Raw genomic sequence first — 15,868 nt, 5'->3', positions numbered from 1 at the left:
CCATATATTGCCATAATTACTCTTTCCGGTGGAGGATCATAAGATACAGACCAAACAGGATGAACATATTAGTAAGGCTCAAATACTACTGTTTTTACCCAGTGGTGGGACACCTACTCTGTTGGCCAAGATGTATGTTAGGCCCCATTGGTGTTTCTCCCAGTGTCTAGACTTTTGTTTTTGCGTCAAAGCTAGTAATATTTCATCTCCCAGCATTTGAGGGTTTATTACTAAGAAGCAACTTAGCAATGATGAGACCACATGGTAAGTGCCTGCTGTGTACCTGGTACTATGTCCAGGTACTTTTACACCTGAGGAGTTCAAAGGAATGAATTTAAAATGGGGATCTACCACGGCTGATGTCAGCATAGGGAGAAATGTCTGTCTCAGGTCTCTGTTCATGTGTTAGGTAGGAGGTTTCTACGTTGTACTTGGTCATTAAGACCTCAGGCTTCTAGGGATGCATATCAGATTCATCTTACAATAATAATAATAAATAAACATGTAAATAAAAAATAACATCAAGGATTTGTATATATATGTATCCATATACATACACACACACACACACACACACACACACACACACACAAATCCTTAAGCCTAGTGGGCAGCAGAAAATGGTCCTTGGGCTTTGGAACAAAATAGGCTTGGGCTCAGATCTCCACCTTAGCTAGTCATGTGATTCTAGCTAAATTATTTACTTTTGTGATCTAGTAAAAACGTGGATAATTAGAATCTGCTTTGCAAGGTTATAGGCTGGCTTTAACTCTTTAACATATTTACAAGCAACTGATACTTTGTGCATAGTGGGTGACTGACAAATAGTACAGGAAATTATTGTATTCTACTATGGCAGTTTTGTGGGGTAAATGTTCACAGAGTGGTAGAGAACAGTGTATTGTGCCTGGAGTTGATAGAAATTCCACTAGAATGCCAGATCCTAGAACCTTTTCAACAGAGGTGTGGAACAGCTTTGCACGTTATCACTCCTATAGTCCCCATTATGGGATCCATGGTTCCAAGCCCAGTGCTCCCTGCCATAGACGCCCTGTTGTATCAGATGGTTTTCTGTCTTAAGCGGAGCCCGTATCCCCGTTGATGGAAGAGAAATAGCTTAGAGTTCTGTGCAGAATTTGACAAAAAATTAGGGTATGTAGCCTTCAGCTGGTTCTACTTTCAGAGAGTTAAGATGGAATGAGGCAGCTCATGGCACTACAGGTCAGTTACCTTCTCTCTAAAATGTTCACTCATGCATGTGGGCACTCATTGTATTTGAATAACAGCAACAGTGCCTCCCTCAGTTTGGAACCTCTAGTCCACTTGCTCACTCATGGTCCCTGCCTTAACCCCAGTCAAGTTCAAATCGAGCATCATTTGCCCGATTGACATATTAGGGAATCTACCAGTCAAAGGGTGATTGTTGTAGATGACCTTTGGCCTTCTAGAGCAGGCTGCTTTCCACTTGACCTCTGCTGCTATTAGCAGACAGAGAGACAGAATGGGAGAGAGAGTGTATTGGACTTCAGTCCCCATCATGTGCTCTGCCTGGGGACATCCCAGCACACTCAAAGCATCACTGCCAAAGGGAAGGTTTCCCTTCTGTTGGCCAAGCCCATGGGTGGTCTAGGAGCAGCTGTGACATTTTGACTGCCAAGCATTTTGGAGTGGAAGTTGACCGAGGCGTCTTCCTCTCACTGGGGGCCTTGCATGTGTGTTGGGGGTGAGGGGTTGGCTTCCTGCCTGGACCTCTGTGGAGCTTCTCCTTTCTTGCCCAGCCTTCAGGACTTCAGTGTAGGCTCTGCAGCAACCCCAGTGTCTGCTCAGGGAGGGACTGGAGAGATGGGATTTTCCCTCCCGCCACTGCACTGTTTGGAGTGATGGGAAGTGGAAGGAGCTCTCGCTCTCTGTCCAGACAGGCCAGTGGGGAGCTGCCTGGCAAGCTGCTCTCTAGCTGTGGGCTCCAGGCTGATCTCTTAATCCTTGGCAGGAAGTCAGAACTTGATACTCTGGAGAGGGAAGGACTGAAGCCCAGTTTATTCAGGTCCGAGAATATCCACACCCAGGAGGATGTGTGTTGAGGGTGAGCTTGGGATCCCTAGAGTTCCAGATTTAGCCGCTGTCTCAGTGTGTGGAAGTCCATTTGTGTGCTTTGGGATGTATTGTTTCTATGTCTGTTAACTTCAACACACAAGTTCAGGGATGTGTCCATGACAGCTATAAATATCTTTTACTCTGTGTCCCCTGGTGTTGCTTTTTCAATGACAAGTGAGATTTGTTTTCACTTGACATAACCCAGCAGCTGTGACTGCCCTGCATGCCCTCTGGGTGCCCACAAGGCACTTCCCCTACAGAAGGGAATCTCCACCGGAGGCAGGCTTGGCATGCCCCACCTTCTGCATTTCAGCAGAAGGGCCTGGCATGATGAGAAAGGGGAAGGAGAAACGGCCATGGGATCACCACTCACCAGGCTCCTCCTACCTCCAGGCAGGGCATCCTCACAACACCCTTCAAGGTAGACTTCTGCCAGGTGAGGAAACTGGGAACAAGTGGGCTTATGGGAAGCAGACAGAGATGTGATTAGGAAAAAGGTTTTCCTACTTTGGAGAAGGCCTGCGGGGAACATGAGTAGGGTTTAGGAAATGCCACTCACAACACCAGACTCTGGGTCCTTGTAGCCCCGTGTTCCATCCTTGCTCAGCCCGGTGAGCAGAGCCTGGGTGGAACCCCAGGGTTCCTTCCAGGCATCAGCTGCAACAGGTGAGATGCTGGCACTGAGCATCCTGGTTTCCCTTAGTAACCTACTGTAGATTTGTCATCTGTGCATTTTGCTAACCTTTTTAGAAGCTATTTATATCTCCAGCCCGCACCGTATCACATGGGAGTGCTGGCTTCCTCCTCTGCGTTGGGAAGGTGGATAGCCTTTGTTGACTCCAAAGCCTTTGCCGTTTCTGAATGCCCTGTGTTCCCCTCCTTGGGACTCTGATGTGGGTTTGGGTTATGCCAGCTTAGACTGTGGGCTGGCAGGCAATGACCTTAGGGTGGGGGCAGTCCCCACCAGCTCTGGTTGGTCTCCGATTATGCCTCATAATCGGGCACATAATCTGTGCCCTATCCCCATCCTGGACCTTTGATCTGTTTGGCTCCATCATGATTCTCCTGAGGTTTGGTGACTTTCCCACGCTTTGAATGAAAGCTTCCCCACAGGTATCTCAGACATGAGTGTTACAGGTGTGCTGAGATGCCAAGCTCTCATCTTTGAGGGGCCGGGGGAGTGACAGCCTAAGGGGGTTGAGCATGTATTGTCAGTTGCTGTGGGTGCTGTGATGTGAAAAAGGTGGGAAGCATTGCTTTAAGCCCCTCAGGGTCAGAGACCTCATGGAGAATTGGGCTTTTGCGATTTTGTTGTGGAATTTGGGGTTTCAAGAGATGAGATCTAATGGTATGAAAACAAAGCCAACAAAGCAGCTCTCCATGGGGGTGTCGGTTTCCAGAAAGGGCACATGTATTGGCAGCTGTGGGTGCTCCAGAGGCCTCAGACACAACAGCAATGCTTCAGGAGGAGACGGATGCAGTTACAAAGAAACAAGACGGAAGCCCACGTGTGGCTCTTAAAAATTAAAATTCCTGACTCTCAGCTGAATTTCCTTTCTCTCTGACAGACTTGGCTTTGCCCTAATTTGGCACACTTGGGTCAGAGAGCGGCTTTCCTTGCCCTCAGCAATTTGCCATTCCTCTTTTAGTTTCTGACCACAGCTGCTTTGCATGTATGGAGGCCGGGCCATCTGAGCTCTCAGGGGTCCCCCGGCTCCCTGGGTAGAACCCTCTCCGGCCCGCTGCCTGCCAGGACCTCCTGGATGCGTTCTTGGTCTCTTCAAGGACAGTGTCTTTCTCTACCATGTTGCAGTGCTCAGCCCGGTGCCTGGTACTTTGTAGGCATGCAACAAATACGTCTTGAAATAAGACGATTCTTGGCCAGGCAGGGTGGCATGTTCTTGTCTGTAATCTCAGTACTTTGGGAGGCCAAGGCGGGAGGATCATTTGAGGTCAAGAGTTCAAGACCAGCCTGGACAACATAGCAAGACCCCCACCTCTACTAAATCTTTTTTTTTTTTTTTAATTAACCAGATGTGGTGGTGCTTGCCTCTGTAGTCCCAGCTACTTAGGAGGCTGAGGTGGGAGGATCACTTGAGTGCGGGAATTCAAAGCTGCAGTGAGCTACGATACAAAGCTCCATTGCACTCCAGCCTAGGCAACAGAGCGAGACTGTGTTTATTAAAAAAAAAAAAAAAAAAAAAAAAAAAAAGAAGAAGAAGAAGAAGAATTGATTCTCATTTGACTGTCAGCTTGTTTCTGCTAAAAGGTTAACCAAGGACTAAAGTCGTACCTGCTAAATAATAGCATCAGCACAACCCCTTTCCTAGGAAAGCTTTGCTAATACAGTGGAAGTCTCCAAGGTTCAAAGGAGAAACAGGCACGTAGGTATGGGACAGGCCACCAGTTTTGTCTTTCCACAGGCCCCGGGGCCTTAGTGATCACCAGTAGGGCTGTCTGTCCCCCAGCACTTTCTCAGACTCCAGCCTTTGCATATTTCCTGAGACCTCTTGCTCCCAGATCCCCTGAGGAGGAGACAGGGGCAGTGGGAAAAGTGTGGGTTTTGGAGCCTCCAGATGAACTTCGAATCCTAGCTCTACCTCTTTGTAGCTGTGAGACCGTTGGCCAGCCGGCTCGCTTCTGTGAGCCTCTTTTCCTTCTGTGTGAAGTGAGGAGATAATTTCTACCCTGCAGCATAACTGTAAGGATTAGAAACGATGTATGTAGTTACCCCACAGGGCTTGGTGCTGAGAGTGCGGGCCCAGCTAGCTTTGGGGGCTCCACACTGGCTCAGTTTGGTTGGTGTTGATTCAGTGCCTGGTGTGTGCTCCCACCTTCCATGGGAGAAGGTGGGGGATCGGGCCAAAGAAAGGTCCACTACACAGCTGGGCACGTTCATCGTGTGAAATTGAGTGCTGCAGGCTCCCACACAGGAAGAGGTGACAGGGAGGAGCTTTGTGGAAGATCTAGGCTTACAGGAAGAGATGGAGGCCAGTAGAGTACTGGTTGCCCGTGTGGACCCCTACATCGGACTGCCAGGACCCAACTTCAGCTCTGCCGCTTCCCAGCAAGGGGCTTAACCTTCGGAAACCTGTTTCCTTGTCTGTAAAATGGAGATTATAATAGTACCTCCTTGTGGGATTGTTAGATATGTCGGAGCTTCCCAGCTCCCAGATAAGGGATTTCCTCAGCCCTCAGGGCAGCTGGGTAGGGCCTGGGACAAGCCAGGGCTCAGGTTGTCCTACCTTGAGCAGTCTCACCTCAGGCACGCAGCAGTGGCTCTCCTACCCCACCCGATGTGTGCTGAACACATCATCTCATTTTCTCTGTGTGCCATGAAGTGAAGATTTGGGAAGCATTGACCTAAATGAGTTCCAGCAGGCAGAGGGGTGTGGAGAGCTCATATTCTGAGTGGGAAGAGCAGTGCAGGGAGGAACAGCAGAGGGGGTGACCCTAACGCGTCTTTTTATGGACCCCAGATCCCTGCTCTCAGTGTCAACATGTGAGCAGGGTTGATAACTAAATTATGGTTTTTCACCTGGTGACTGACAACTTGGTAATTAAAGAGATATTAATCTGGTGCTGTGTTGCTTGTTGATTTTAATAGAAAAGAAAGTGCGGGAAGGGGTCTTTATTGCTGTCACTGTTCCTTTTTGAATGAATGGTGGGAGCACTGAAGCAGCCGCCTCTCCAGATCCCTAGATTTTCCTGCTCTATCGAGGCTCAGGGAAGACTGAATGGCTTAAAAGTGGCAGACTCATCATCAAATGACATTTTTACAGCACATAAAGCATGTTGCACCTGGTACCACCTTGAGTTCCCTCACCTGCTCTGCGAGTAAAGGAAGCCAGTGGTGGCTGTCTCATTTTGCAGGTTTGGGGAGGTTAAATGACTCGCTCCAGGCCACACAGTTGGTAAAAGGCAAAGCCAAGATCACCAAGCAGGCTGTCGGACTTTAAGCCCTGGGTTCTTGATGTTAAGTTACTCTCCCTAATCATCTGGCCCACGTTAAAGGCCTCTTTTTTTTTTTTTTTATCACACGCACTCTGTTGTTCAGCGTTTCATGTAAAAGGTACATTCCAAGCATATCGCTTTTCTAGATAGAAGAGTTGGTGGAACATTGTGTATAGATGGAACACGTAAGGATTGCTGCTAAAACGGCTCCTACAAAAACTTCTGCCCCATGTGACGTTACGGGTGTTTTGTCAGTTTGTCCCTAAACCACCATGCTTCCTCAAAAAGGAGCAGGCCTGAGGTGGCGTCAATGGCCCCACTGCTGATGCATGTGTGGAAGAAGCTCATGCCATTTGCCTAAAGCTGTGGCCCCTTCCCAGAAGAGAGGAACAGGGGAATGCTGTCTGGGGGACTGTCAGGAGGCCAGCTTTAGCCTGCAAATGACAGGTGTCGTTTCTGTCCCGTGGGGGCTACCTCAGGCCTTTCTTTTCTCCCTTCAAGGATTTCCTTATTCAGGGGAAGCCTACCTCTTCAAATCTGTTTGTCCCTCTTTTATCTGAATAGTCTCTGAATATGGCACAAAACTTCCTCTGCCACCTGCTGCTCATATTGTTTGCCCTCTTGGGCCATCCCCATTGCCACCACCTCTGCATGGGCTCCCAAATCCTGCCCGGCTGTTTCCTGTGGTGGCTGGCAAGCCTAAAAGAGAACATTCATCCAGTCAGTCAACATACATTTACTAAGCACCAGATCTGGGCCAGGGGCAGGTGTTGGAAGATCTGTCAGGCACAGGCCCAGCCCCCAGAGGCACAGTGCTTTGAAGGGTAGGTCAACCATGAGTGATGGGAGGGCAGTGGGGCCTATTTACTGGGGGCACAGAGGAGCAAGGCTTATCCTTCCAAGGAGGTGCAATGCTAGTAAGAGTTAAGTTGAGTAAGGTTGTTTCCACGAAAGTTGTTTTTTAGCTGGAGAACGTGATCAGTTTGGATTCTTACATGTGCTAGATGCTCAGCAAGGCCTTTAATGGTGGCACTGGTTCTCAAAGTGTGATCCTCAAACGAACATGGATTTCCTGGGAACTTGTTAGACATCCAAATTCTTAGGCTTTACCCCAAACCCTCTGACTGAAAAACTCTAAGAAATCTCTTTTGTAAAAGCCCTTCAGGTGATTCTTATGCAGGCTGAAATGTCAGAGCCACTGAATTAATGACTGTACACTTCTGTACCTGCTCTTTGCAACCCACCTCCACCCCCTGCCCCCTGCCCTCCGTACCACATCCACCCCTGTCTTACATACACACTGTCCCTGGAGTGCAGGGAACGTGAGTTATTTTATTCTTTTTTTTATTTTTTCAATTTTTAAAAAAATGTTGTGGGTGTATAGTAGGTGTACACATTTGTGGGCCACGTGAGATGTTTTGATACCGGCATGCAATGTGAAATCAGCACCTCATGCAGAATGGGGGATCCATCCCCTCAAGCAGTTATCCTTTGTGCTACAAACAATCCAATTACATTCTTTGAGTTATTTTTTAAATGTACAATTGCGTTATTATTGACTATAGTCACCCTGTTATGCCATCAAATAGTGTCATGGTTTTTTCTAACTTTTTTTTTTTTTTTTGAGATGGAGTCTTGCTCTGTCACCCAGGCTGGAGTACAGTGGCATGGTCTTGGCTCACTGCAACCTGCACCTCCTGGGTTCAAGCAATTCTCCTGCCTCAGCCTTCCAAATAGCTGGGACTACAGGTGCCTGCCACCATGCCCAGCTAATTTTGGTATTTTTGGTAGAGACAGGGTTTCACCATATTGGTCAGTCTGTTGCCGAACTTCTGACCTTGTGATCTGCCCACCTCAGCCTCCCAAAGTGCTGGGATTACAGGCGTGAGCCACCACGCCTGGCCCTACCTATTTTTTTGTACCCATTAACCATCCCCAAGCTCCACATCCCAGCCTCTGTACCCATCCTTCTACTCCCTATGTCCATGAGTTCAATTGTTTTGATTTTTAAGATCCTACAAATAAGTGAGAACACGCGATGTTTGTCTTTCTGTTGCTGGCTTGTTTTACTTAACAAAATGATCTCCAGTTGTATCCATGTTATTGCAAATGACAGGCCCTCATTGTGTTTTTTTTTTTTTAATTTATAAATTTTTAAACCCCCACCCCCACAAAACACACCCCGATACACCCTCATTTCTAGTTCTTTACACATGGTTGAGATTCTCCATAGTTACTGGAATGAATTGAATGATTCAGCCATGGGTGCTGCCTACCCAGTTCACCTTGTGGAGAAGGGCCACAGTGCTATCAGGAGAAAAAAAAATGGAAGCAGAATTTTGTGGGGTACCTTGGCTCCATTAGTGTGCTGTGTGGCCTAGGGGTGTGTGCCCAGTAGGCTCTGCAGGTATTTCTTGATGAGGTCTAAACACCAAGCTATTTCTCTCCCGCATATTAAGGGACTCGATAGACAGGACGCCTGGACAGGGCTCTGTTCATTGTGGCTGAGGTTAGCACTCCTCTGGGTGGTGACAGACCCTGTCCCTTAGAAGGATGGCATCTTGGTCTGTGCTAAATTAGTTCCAAAGCATCAGATGGGCAATGACGTCCTTTTTGTGTTAACACCCCCCAGGCGGGTCACAAGGAGTGGCTGGAGGGAGAGGAAGGGCTGTGTTACTCAAACACCCATCTTGCCAGTAATTACTTCTTTCCTGGCTGACCTCTGCTTTCTGTGCAAGTGTCCTCCCCTCCGGTTATTCTCCTGCCCCCCTCTTTCACATTTTTTTTTCTTTCTTTCTTTCTTTTTTTTCAAATTTGTTCCAATCTAGAAAACCCATCCTCTTTCAAATGACATAATGATTGGGATTATAAATGAGTTGGCTCAAAGTGTGCCCCCTCTAGGAGCTGCCACTGAGAGAGCATTTCATTTTGAGCGTCCAGTTCAATTAAAATTCCATTTGATCCAGCTTACTTTTCACAGGGTTGTCTTCCCCAGTGAGCTGATTACCCGGAGGTGTTTCTAGCAGCCTTCTCAGCCCTGGAGGAATGGGGAAGGGACTGGACACAAGGAGGGACAGAGCAGGGAGATGGGGGCTCTGCTTCCTTCGGACAGGGACTTCGTCCAACAGGCGAGAGCTTTGGTTATTCATCCACTGCGGAAAGTGAGAAGTCCAACTGAGGCTGAGGCACCCTGTGACCTCCTCACCTCTGACTCCAGCCCTCTAGAGGTGAGTCCCTCCTTAGAATTTCTACTAAGTGAATTGTCTCCAGGCTGCACTCTAGCATTTGGTTTTATTCATGTGTAAATCTTTGCTCCCCATGCAGATTGTAAACTCTTCCCCTTCCCGTCCCTGCAGGACTGCATGTAGCACATAGCACTTTGCACAAGTGTTGGGGGCCCCAGTAGGAACTAGGTGTGTGTTAAATTTAGGGGGGTCTGGTGGTAAGATTATATGGGAAGAACCTTTCCCATGACTTTATATCATCTCCTTATTGGCTTTCCTGTCAGCTCATTTGAGAGGGGATTCTGACCTGTCCGGACATTACTGAGTGGCTTTAAGCAGGTTATAGGTGGCAATTTGAATGCATTGACCATTTAAGGAAAGCGGGACTCATTTCTGGACTCACGAAGCTCATTAGCAGACAGGCTGCCAGGTCTGTTTGGATGAAATACTGGCCATGGGCATGTACTGTTCTCCAGCAAGTCTAGACCTGTAGGAGTCCTTCACTGGGTTTTATGTCAGGTGTGCTTCCACAGTGGCCTGTGGCCCTCTGTGACAAGTTGGATGAGGGGGACACGGTGAGGATGCTGACCTGCTCACTTGTGTCTTGACCGGAAGGGAGACCCAAATGCCTCCTGTTGTCTGAACAAGGTAGTATGGAAGTATCAGCATCTAGGCAAGCTAGTTTTAAGAAGAAAGTAATTACTCAGAGAAATTGCTCTTGTATCAAACTGCTTCATATGTAAGTTTCCTCCTCTTTCCTTTGTTTTATTTTTTGAGACACAATTCAGAGAACACTTTCAACACCCCAGAACAAAACCCCATACCCACCGACAGTCACTCCCCACTATTCCTCCTCCCCCATCTCCTGGCAACCACTAATCTGTCTTTCTGTTTCTATGGATTTACCTATTGTGGACATTTCATATTAATGGAATCCTGCAATGTTTGCCCTTTGTGTCTGACTTGTTTCACTTAGCATAACGTTTTCTAAGGTTCCTCCACGTTGTAGAAGGTATCAACATTCCATTCCTTTTTATGGCTCGTTGATCCTTCTCTTTACGTTTTGTTCTTTTTTTCAGTCGTTCTTCCATGGCCATTCTTTCCCAGGCCGTGGGGACTATTTTCAGGGTTTCAAGGTAAAAAGTAAAGTTCTGCTAGTTGTGCACTTGTGGTGCTGCCTTCGCCCCTAGGCTCAGGTAGAGGCAAGGGCTGATCTCTTCTCTACCCTTGTGATATTCTTTTTCTTAAATTTTTTTTTTTAATTTACTTTTTTGTTCCTTTTAATGCTTGGGTCTGGAGGTTCCGGTGTTCTTGTTTTCTCTGTGCCTCTGTTCATATTCTCTCCCACCCCAACCACACCCTAATAGCTTTACTTATCAAATATATGAGTATCCATTAAACATAAGAGTGAGGTGAGGAACACAAAATTCCATCAGATCGGGTTCTTCCCCCGTAGGAGTTTACAGTCCAGTTGGAAGAGAAGATGAATAGAGCTGGCCAGAATGCAAGTAGAAAATGGGACATGCATATAAATCATGAAATGTGAGTGAGGAGTGTTACAAAGGTGCCCGGCTACCGGGCTGTTTGACCTGAGCCTCCCAGAAAGGCAAGGTTTCTGTGGGGCCATTTAGATTCAGAAACGATTTTATTGGGGCTTTCAAGGATCATCAGGTACCTGGGTCTGGTTTATGTTAACTCATAAGAGATCAGCGTATAAATGAGGTTGCCAAAGAGTTAATCTACTGTGTATCCCCAGCGGAAAAATGGACAAGACATAAACCAATAGCTCACAAGAGAAGAAAAACAAATAGCCAATGAAAATACACTCTGAAGAAAAACAAATAGCCAATGAAAATACACTCTGTAAAGGCATGTGAATAAAAACTTTGTTTTTCAACCTATCAAGTTGAAAAGGAGAAAGGAAAGTAAATACTCTCTGCCCCATTTTTTGGGAATGAAAACTGAAACAACCAGTTTGGAAGTTAATTTGCCAAAGACTCTTTAATTTGCAGTGATCTGATTTTGTGAATTTATGCCTAGAAAACATTCAGCGTACCCAGAGAGTTACATAAAATGATATTCTTCACAGTGTTATTTATAATAGTGATAAATTATAAACACATTGATGCGTAGTAAAAAGGGAGTTGCTAAATCACAGAACGATTTATATTGGAATAATCACAGCCATTAAAAACTGCCTTCAACAGACATTTAAAGAAATGTGAAAAGGCTAATGATATGTTAAGTGTGAAAAAGCAGGAATCAAAACCATATATAAATATATGTATAGTATGATTAAAACTTTAAAGAAAATGCACATGTATAATATGCAGAGGAAAAATCAGAACAAAATAGTCAAAATGTTAAAGTGATTGGTTCTAGGTGGTGATAATGAATAATTTTAGAAATTTACTTCTTTATACTTTATTGTGTTCCCCAATTTTTTTAAAAAAGTCATTTTATTTTTATCAAACTTATATATGCAGATGGTTTAAAGAGTCAGCAGTTCTGGAAGGACTTATTATGAAGAAATAAAATATTCCTTTTTACTTCTCCTATGGAAAAGACATTTCCCACTACCCTGAGACAACCACTTTCAACTCTCTGCTGTTTATTTTGATAACAATTATTCTCTATTGAATTCACATGATGACTGATGAGGCCTTAGCTCCCTTTCACACATATCTTCCACTTCCTATCCACGTTTCTCCAGGAGCTACATTGTAATTTCAGTTTGACCACTGATCAGTGTTTATATTTTTATGACTAGTCACAGCTGAGCCATGTAGTGTACTATGACTATATTTTTCTTCTTGTACCACTTTCTGTTTCTCAAGTGAACAATTATCTTGTTGCTTCCCTTACTTAGTTTTCACTGTATGTCTCAGCTGTTTCATGCAAAACTCACCCTCCCATGCAGTCAGACATATCAAGTATTCTGTCAGTTTCTTCTTTTGCAGCCATTCCTCCTGAGCCTTCTAACCTGCTCTAGCTGGGCTGGTGCCTCTTGCCTGCTGCACAGCTGTTATCCTGGGATTTCCCTTCATGTTTATTAGGATTCTCTTTGCCTCTATCTCTTGTATTAGATCGCCGTTTCCAGGATCTCAGGTCTTAGTGGTTTATTTCCTCACTTTGGTGGAATGTATATTTTATTAGTTTCCTAAGAGTCATTGTAGGCAACTTTTGGGATACCAGTATGTTTGAAAATGTTTTTCTTTCCTTTATACCTGATTGATACTTTGAAAATAGACTATATATTTTTCCCCCTTTGGAATTTTTAAGGCATTGTTCCAATGTCTTTCAGCTTCTATTTAAGTTGTTTAGAAGTCCCATGCCAACCTGATCCCTGATCCATTGTCAGGAACCCATTTTTCCTCTCTGAAAGTTAGGATGTGCCATTTTAACCTCCTGAAATTTCACAATCATAGGCTTTGGGGTAGGGCCTGACTGGCTACCCACAATCTGGGAACTCATATCTTCCAGTTCTAACAAATTTTCTTGGATTATTTCTTTGGTTTCTTCAGTTTGTCAGTCTCCTCTGTTGCCCTGGGACTTCTACTATTTAGATGCTGGAGTTGCAGGAATGATCCTCTAATTGTCTTATATTTCCTTTCTGTCTTTTTTCTTTATTTTGGGGAGAAATAGAAACTTCCTCAAGTTTATCATCTACCCCTTCTATTGTGTTTTTGAAATGTGATTCTATTTTTAATTTTAAAGTGCCTTTTCCTGTTCTCTGAATGTTCTTCTTTTTTCCTTTAGCATCTTCTAAGTGGTTTGGGGTTGTTTTGTGTGTGTGTGTGTGTGTGTGTGTGTGTGTGTGTGTTTTTTTTTTTTTTTTTTGACAGGCTGTCACTCTGTTGCCCAGACTGGAATGCAGTGGTATGATCTCAGCTTATTGCAACCTCTGCCTCCCAGGTTCAAGTGATCCTCCCACCTCAGCCTCCTGAGTAGCTGAGACTACAGGTGCATGCCACCACTTCTGGCTAGTTTTTTGTTTGTTTGTTTCTTTTTTTTTTTTTTTTTATGGTAGAGAGGAAGTTTTGCCATGTTGTCCAAGCTGGTCTTGAACTCCTGTGCTGAAGTGATCCACCTGCCTTGGCCTCTCAACGTTTTGGAATTACAGGCATGAGCCACTGCGCCTGGCTAGTTTGTTTTTTGATGGTATATCATCTTTAATTTATCTGAGGATATTAATAATAGTATTTCAAAGTTTTTGTCTCTCTGTGTAGTCTCTAATTTTGATCTCTTTCAGGTAGTTCTCAAATGTCTATTTGTGTTTACAAGAGTGGCACTGAGCACATGATGGCAATCAGAAATGTCTCCAGATATTGCCAAATGTTCTCCTGGGACAACACCAGTCCTCACTCACCCCACCCCCAGTTGAGAACCACTGTTGTAGGGTGATCTGTTGGGGCCTTTTATTGGGGAACCTATAGTGTTAGCAGGTGTTGGTCTTCCCCCTTGGGCTAGTCATATAAACCAGGAAAGAATCTTCTATTCTTCTGCCTGAGGGGTTCATCCTGGGAGGCAAGTGAAAGAAGCAGGGTGTTGGAGGGGGGGTCTCAATTTTCTTTGTGTACCACCGTGGCCTTGTGTGCTTCAATTGGGCTTTGTGTCTTCCATTCGGGGAGCCCTAGTTCTGCCCTTACCAGAGGATAAGTATCATCTGCCTTTCACCAGGGTTTGGGAGCATTTACCATGACAGGGAAGGGGATAAGGTATTAAAAAGCAAACTTGTTCCATCCTGTTGCCTGTGGCTCTGCATTCAGTCCGGCTGCAAAAGCAGGCGCTCTTCCAGTTCTCATACCTTCAGACCCCCAGAGAGGTCTGCCGTGCAGTCCAGTGTTTCTTAACTGGCATCTCATTGCTGGCTCCAAATTTGGCTCCCTGGGCCTGTTAAGTCAGTTCCACTTGTTTTTGTTTTTGTTTTTTGCCTTTTAGCTTCTAAATTTTGTTGCTGTTATTTCTTTTCCTATTTGTTTTGTCCTTGTGGCTTTATGTTTTTTAAAATAATTACTGTACATGTTAAAGGATTTTAGAGAGGTCCAAGATAATGCATGTGTTCAGTTGGCTGGGATTTAACCGAAGTCTTCTCTTTTTTCATAGTTAGAAACATAAATATGAAGAACAAAGTTACAGTGGTGGATATTCTGTTCAGGGCCAGGCTCCTGATGAATTCATAAAGAAGTTGCTTGGCATACAGGCTTTGGAGCAAAACGAGTTGGATTTCTGGGAGGAGATTTCTGTTTCATCCAGGTCCAGGGGCCACGTGATCACGTTTTCTTTCCATACGAGAGCATGACTTTCTAGCGGCCAGGATCTGTTGTGTCCACTAGCTCCAGCATCTGCTACCTTACTGTTGGACAGAGGTGGATGGACACTAATATTATCATTATGCAATTTCTACTTTGCTAGACTCTGTGTAGAGTCTGTATAGACCATGGCTTTTCAGTTAACATATTTTTCAGATAGGCCAAAACATACTCTATTAGATTATAGCTTTCTTTAGTTACATTGCAGTCACCTTGATTAGATTTGGGTGTTTTCAAGTGTCTCAGTCATCTGAATATAAACCATATTACAGATGACTAATAACTATTACAGATTGATTTTCATTAACTTAATTTTCAAAATGTAGCCCTATCTCAAATGAGTAGAGTGTCCTACTATAGACCCCACACACACACACAGACACACACACACACACAAAAACCCTATATATATATCTAATATATAATATGTATTATTATAGATATATTAGATATATATGTATATAGAGGTATGTATGTTTGCACACATTTATATGTATGTGTATATATATACATATGTGTGTGTATATATATACACCTTTGATATATGTGTGTGTATATATATGTGTATATGTACATATGTATATATACCTTTGATACAGGTATCAAAGACATTGACCAGGCAGGAAAGAGTACGTCCAGCTCTGGGGACGGTGGGGGAGGGTCTGGACAGTTTTCCTAAGTGAATAGCTGGCATGTGTGTATGTTTTGGGGTGGGAAGGGGGCCTAGGCAAGACAGAGTATTCCAGGCCAAGAAAAGAGCACAGAAAGGGGCATGTGGGAGAGGCTGGGGTGGACGGGGAGGTGCGGGAGCAGCCTACGTTCATTCCGGCTACAGATTAGTCATTCATTGGAGAAGCCATTAAATCTAAGGTGGGAAGAGGAGTTTGATGACTGCATGGCCAGTCTTGAACTCTGAGCTAAATAGTTTGAACTTCTAAAGGGCATAGTCTTCTGAAGATGGGTGCCTTGTTGGAGAGATTAACAGAGAACATCCAGTAATACCTATTTTTCCACGTAGCCTTTTCTATTAGTCAAGGGCAGATGTATTCTCTCCACTCTGAATCCCTGTGGCACTTAGCATCAATGGCTCTTGGCTCTTGTATTCATCTGTGCCTACATTTGAGGCTTCCTTGAACCCATTTATCCTATTTGACCGTAACAATGACATTAAAGAGGTAGGTCATACTGTCTACTCCTCCCTCTGCACCCCCCTTTTTTAGTGGATGAGGAAATAGGGTCAGAGACAGGGAAATGACTTGAACGAGATTACATACATGGCCAGTG

At 44.8% G+C, this 15,868-nt stretch overlaps 1 protein-coding gene across 7 annotated transcripts in view; it reads left to right on the top strand.

Moving 5' to 3' along the window:
- The window catches only part of RHOQ (ras homolog family member Q), a 41,296-nt gene that overhangs the window by 3,133 nt on the left and 22,295 nt on the right, over window positions 1-15,868 (top strand). For 2 of the 7 annotated variants that reach the window (XM_074011852.1, XM_045369386.3), the window contains exon 2: window positions 9,029-9,275. The exons of the other annotated variants lie outside the window; for them this stretch is intronic. In XM_074011852.1, coding sequence (XP_073867953.1) covers window positions 9,135-9,275 — 141 coding nt within the window. In that variant the 5' untranslated portion in view covers window positions 9,029-9,134. The remainder of the gene's footprint in view (window positions 1-9,028; window positions 9,276-15,868) is intronic. 7 annotated transcript variants of the gene reach the window in all.

Source organism: Macaca fascicularis, chromosome 13 (assembly GCF_037993035.2).
Source record: "Macaca fascicularis isolate 582-1 chromosome 13, T2T-MFA8v1.1".
Classification (NCBI taxonomy): domain Eukaryota; kingdom Metazoa; phylum Chordata; class Mammalia; order Primates; family Cercopithecidae; genus Macaca; species Macaca fascicularis.
Note: the sequence above shows the minus strand (reverse complement) of the source record. Positions and strands in the feature narration are given on the sequence as shown.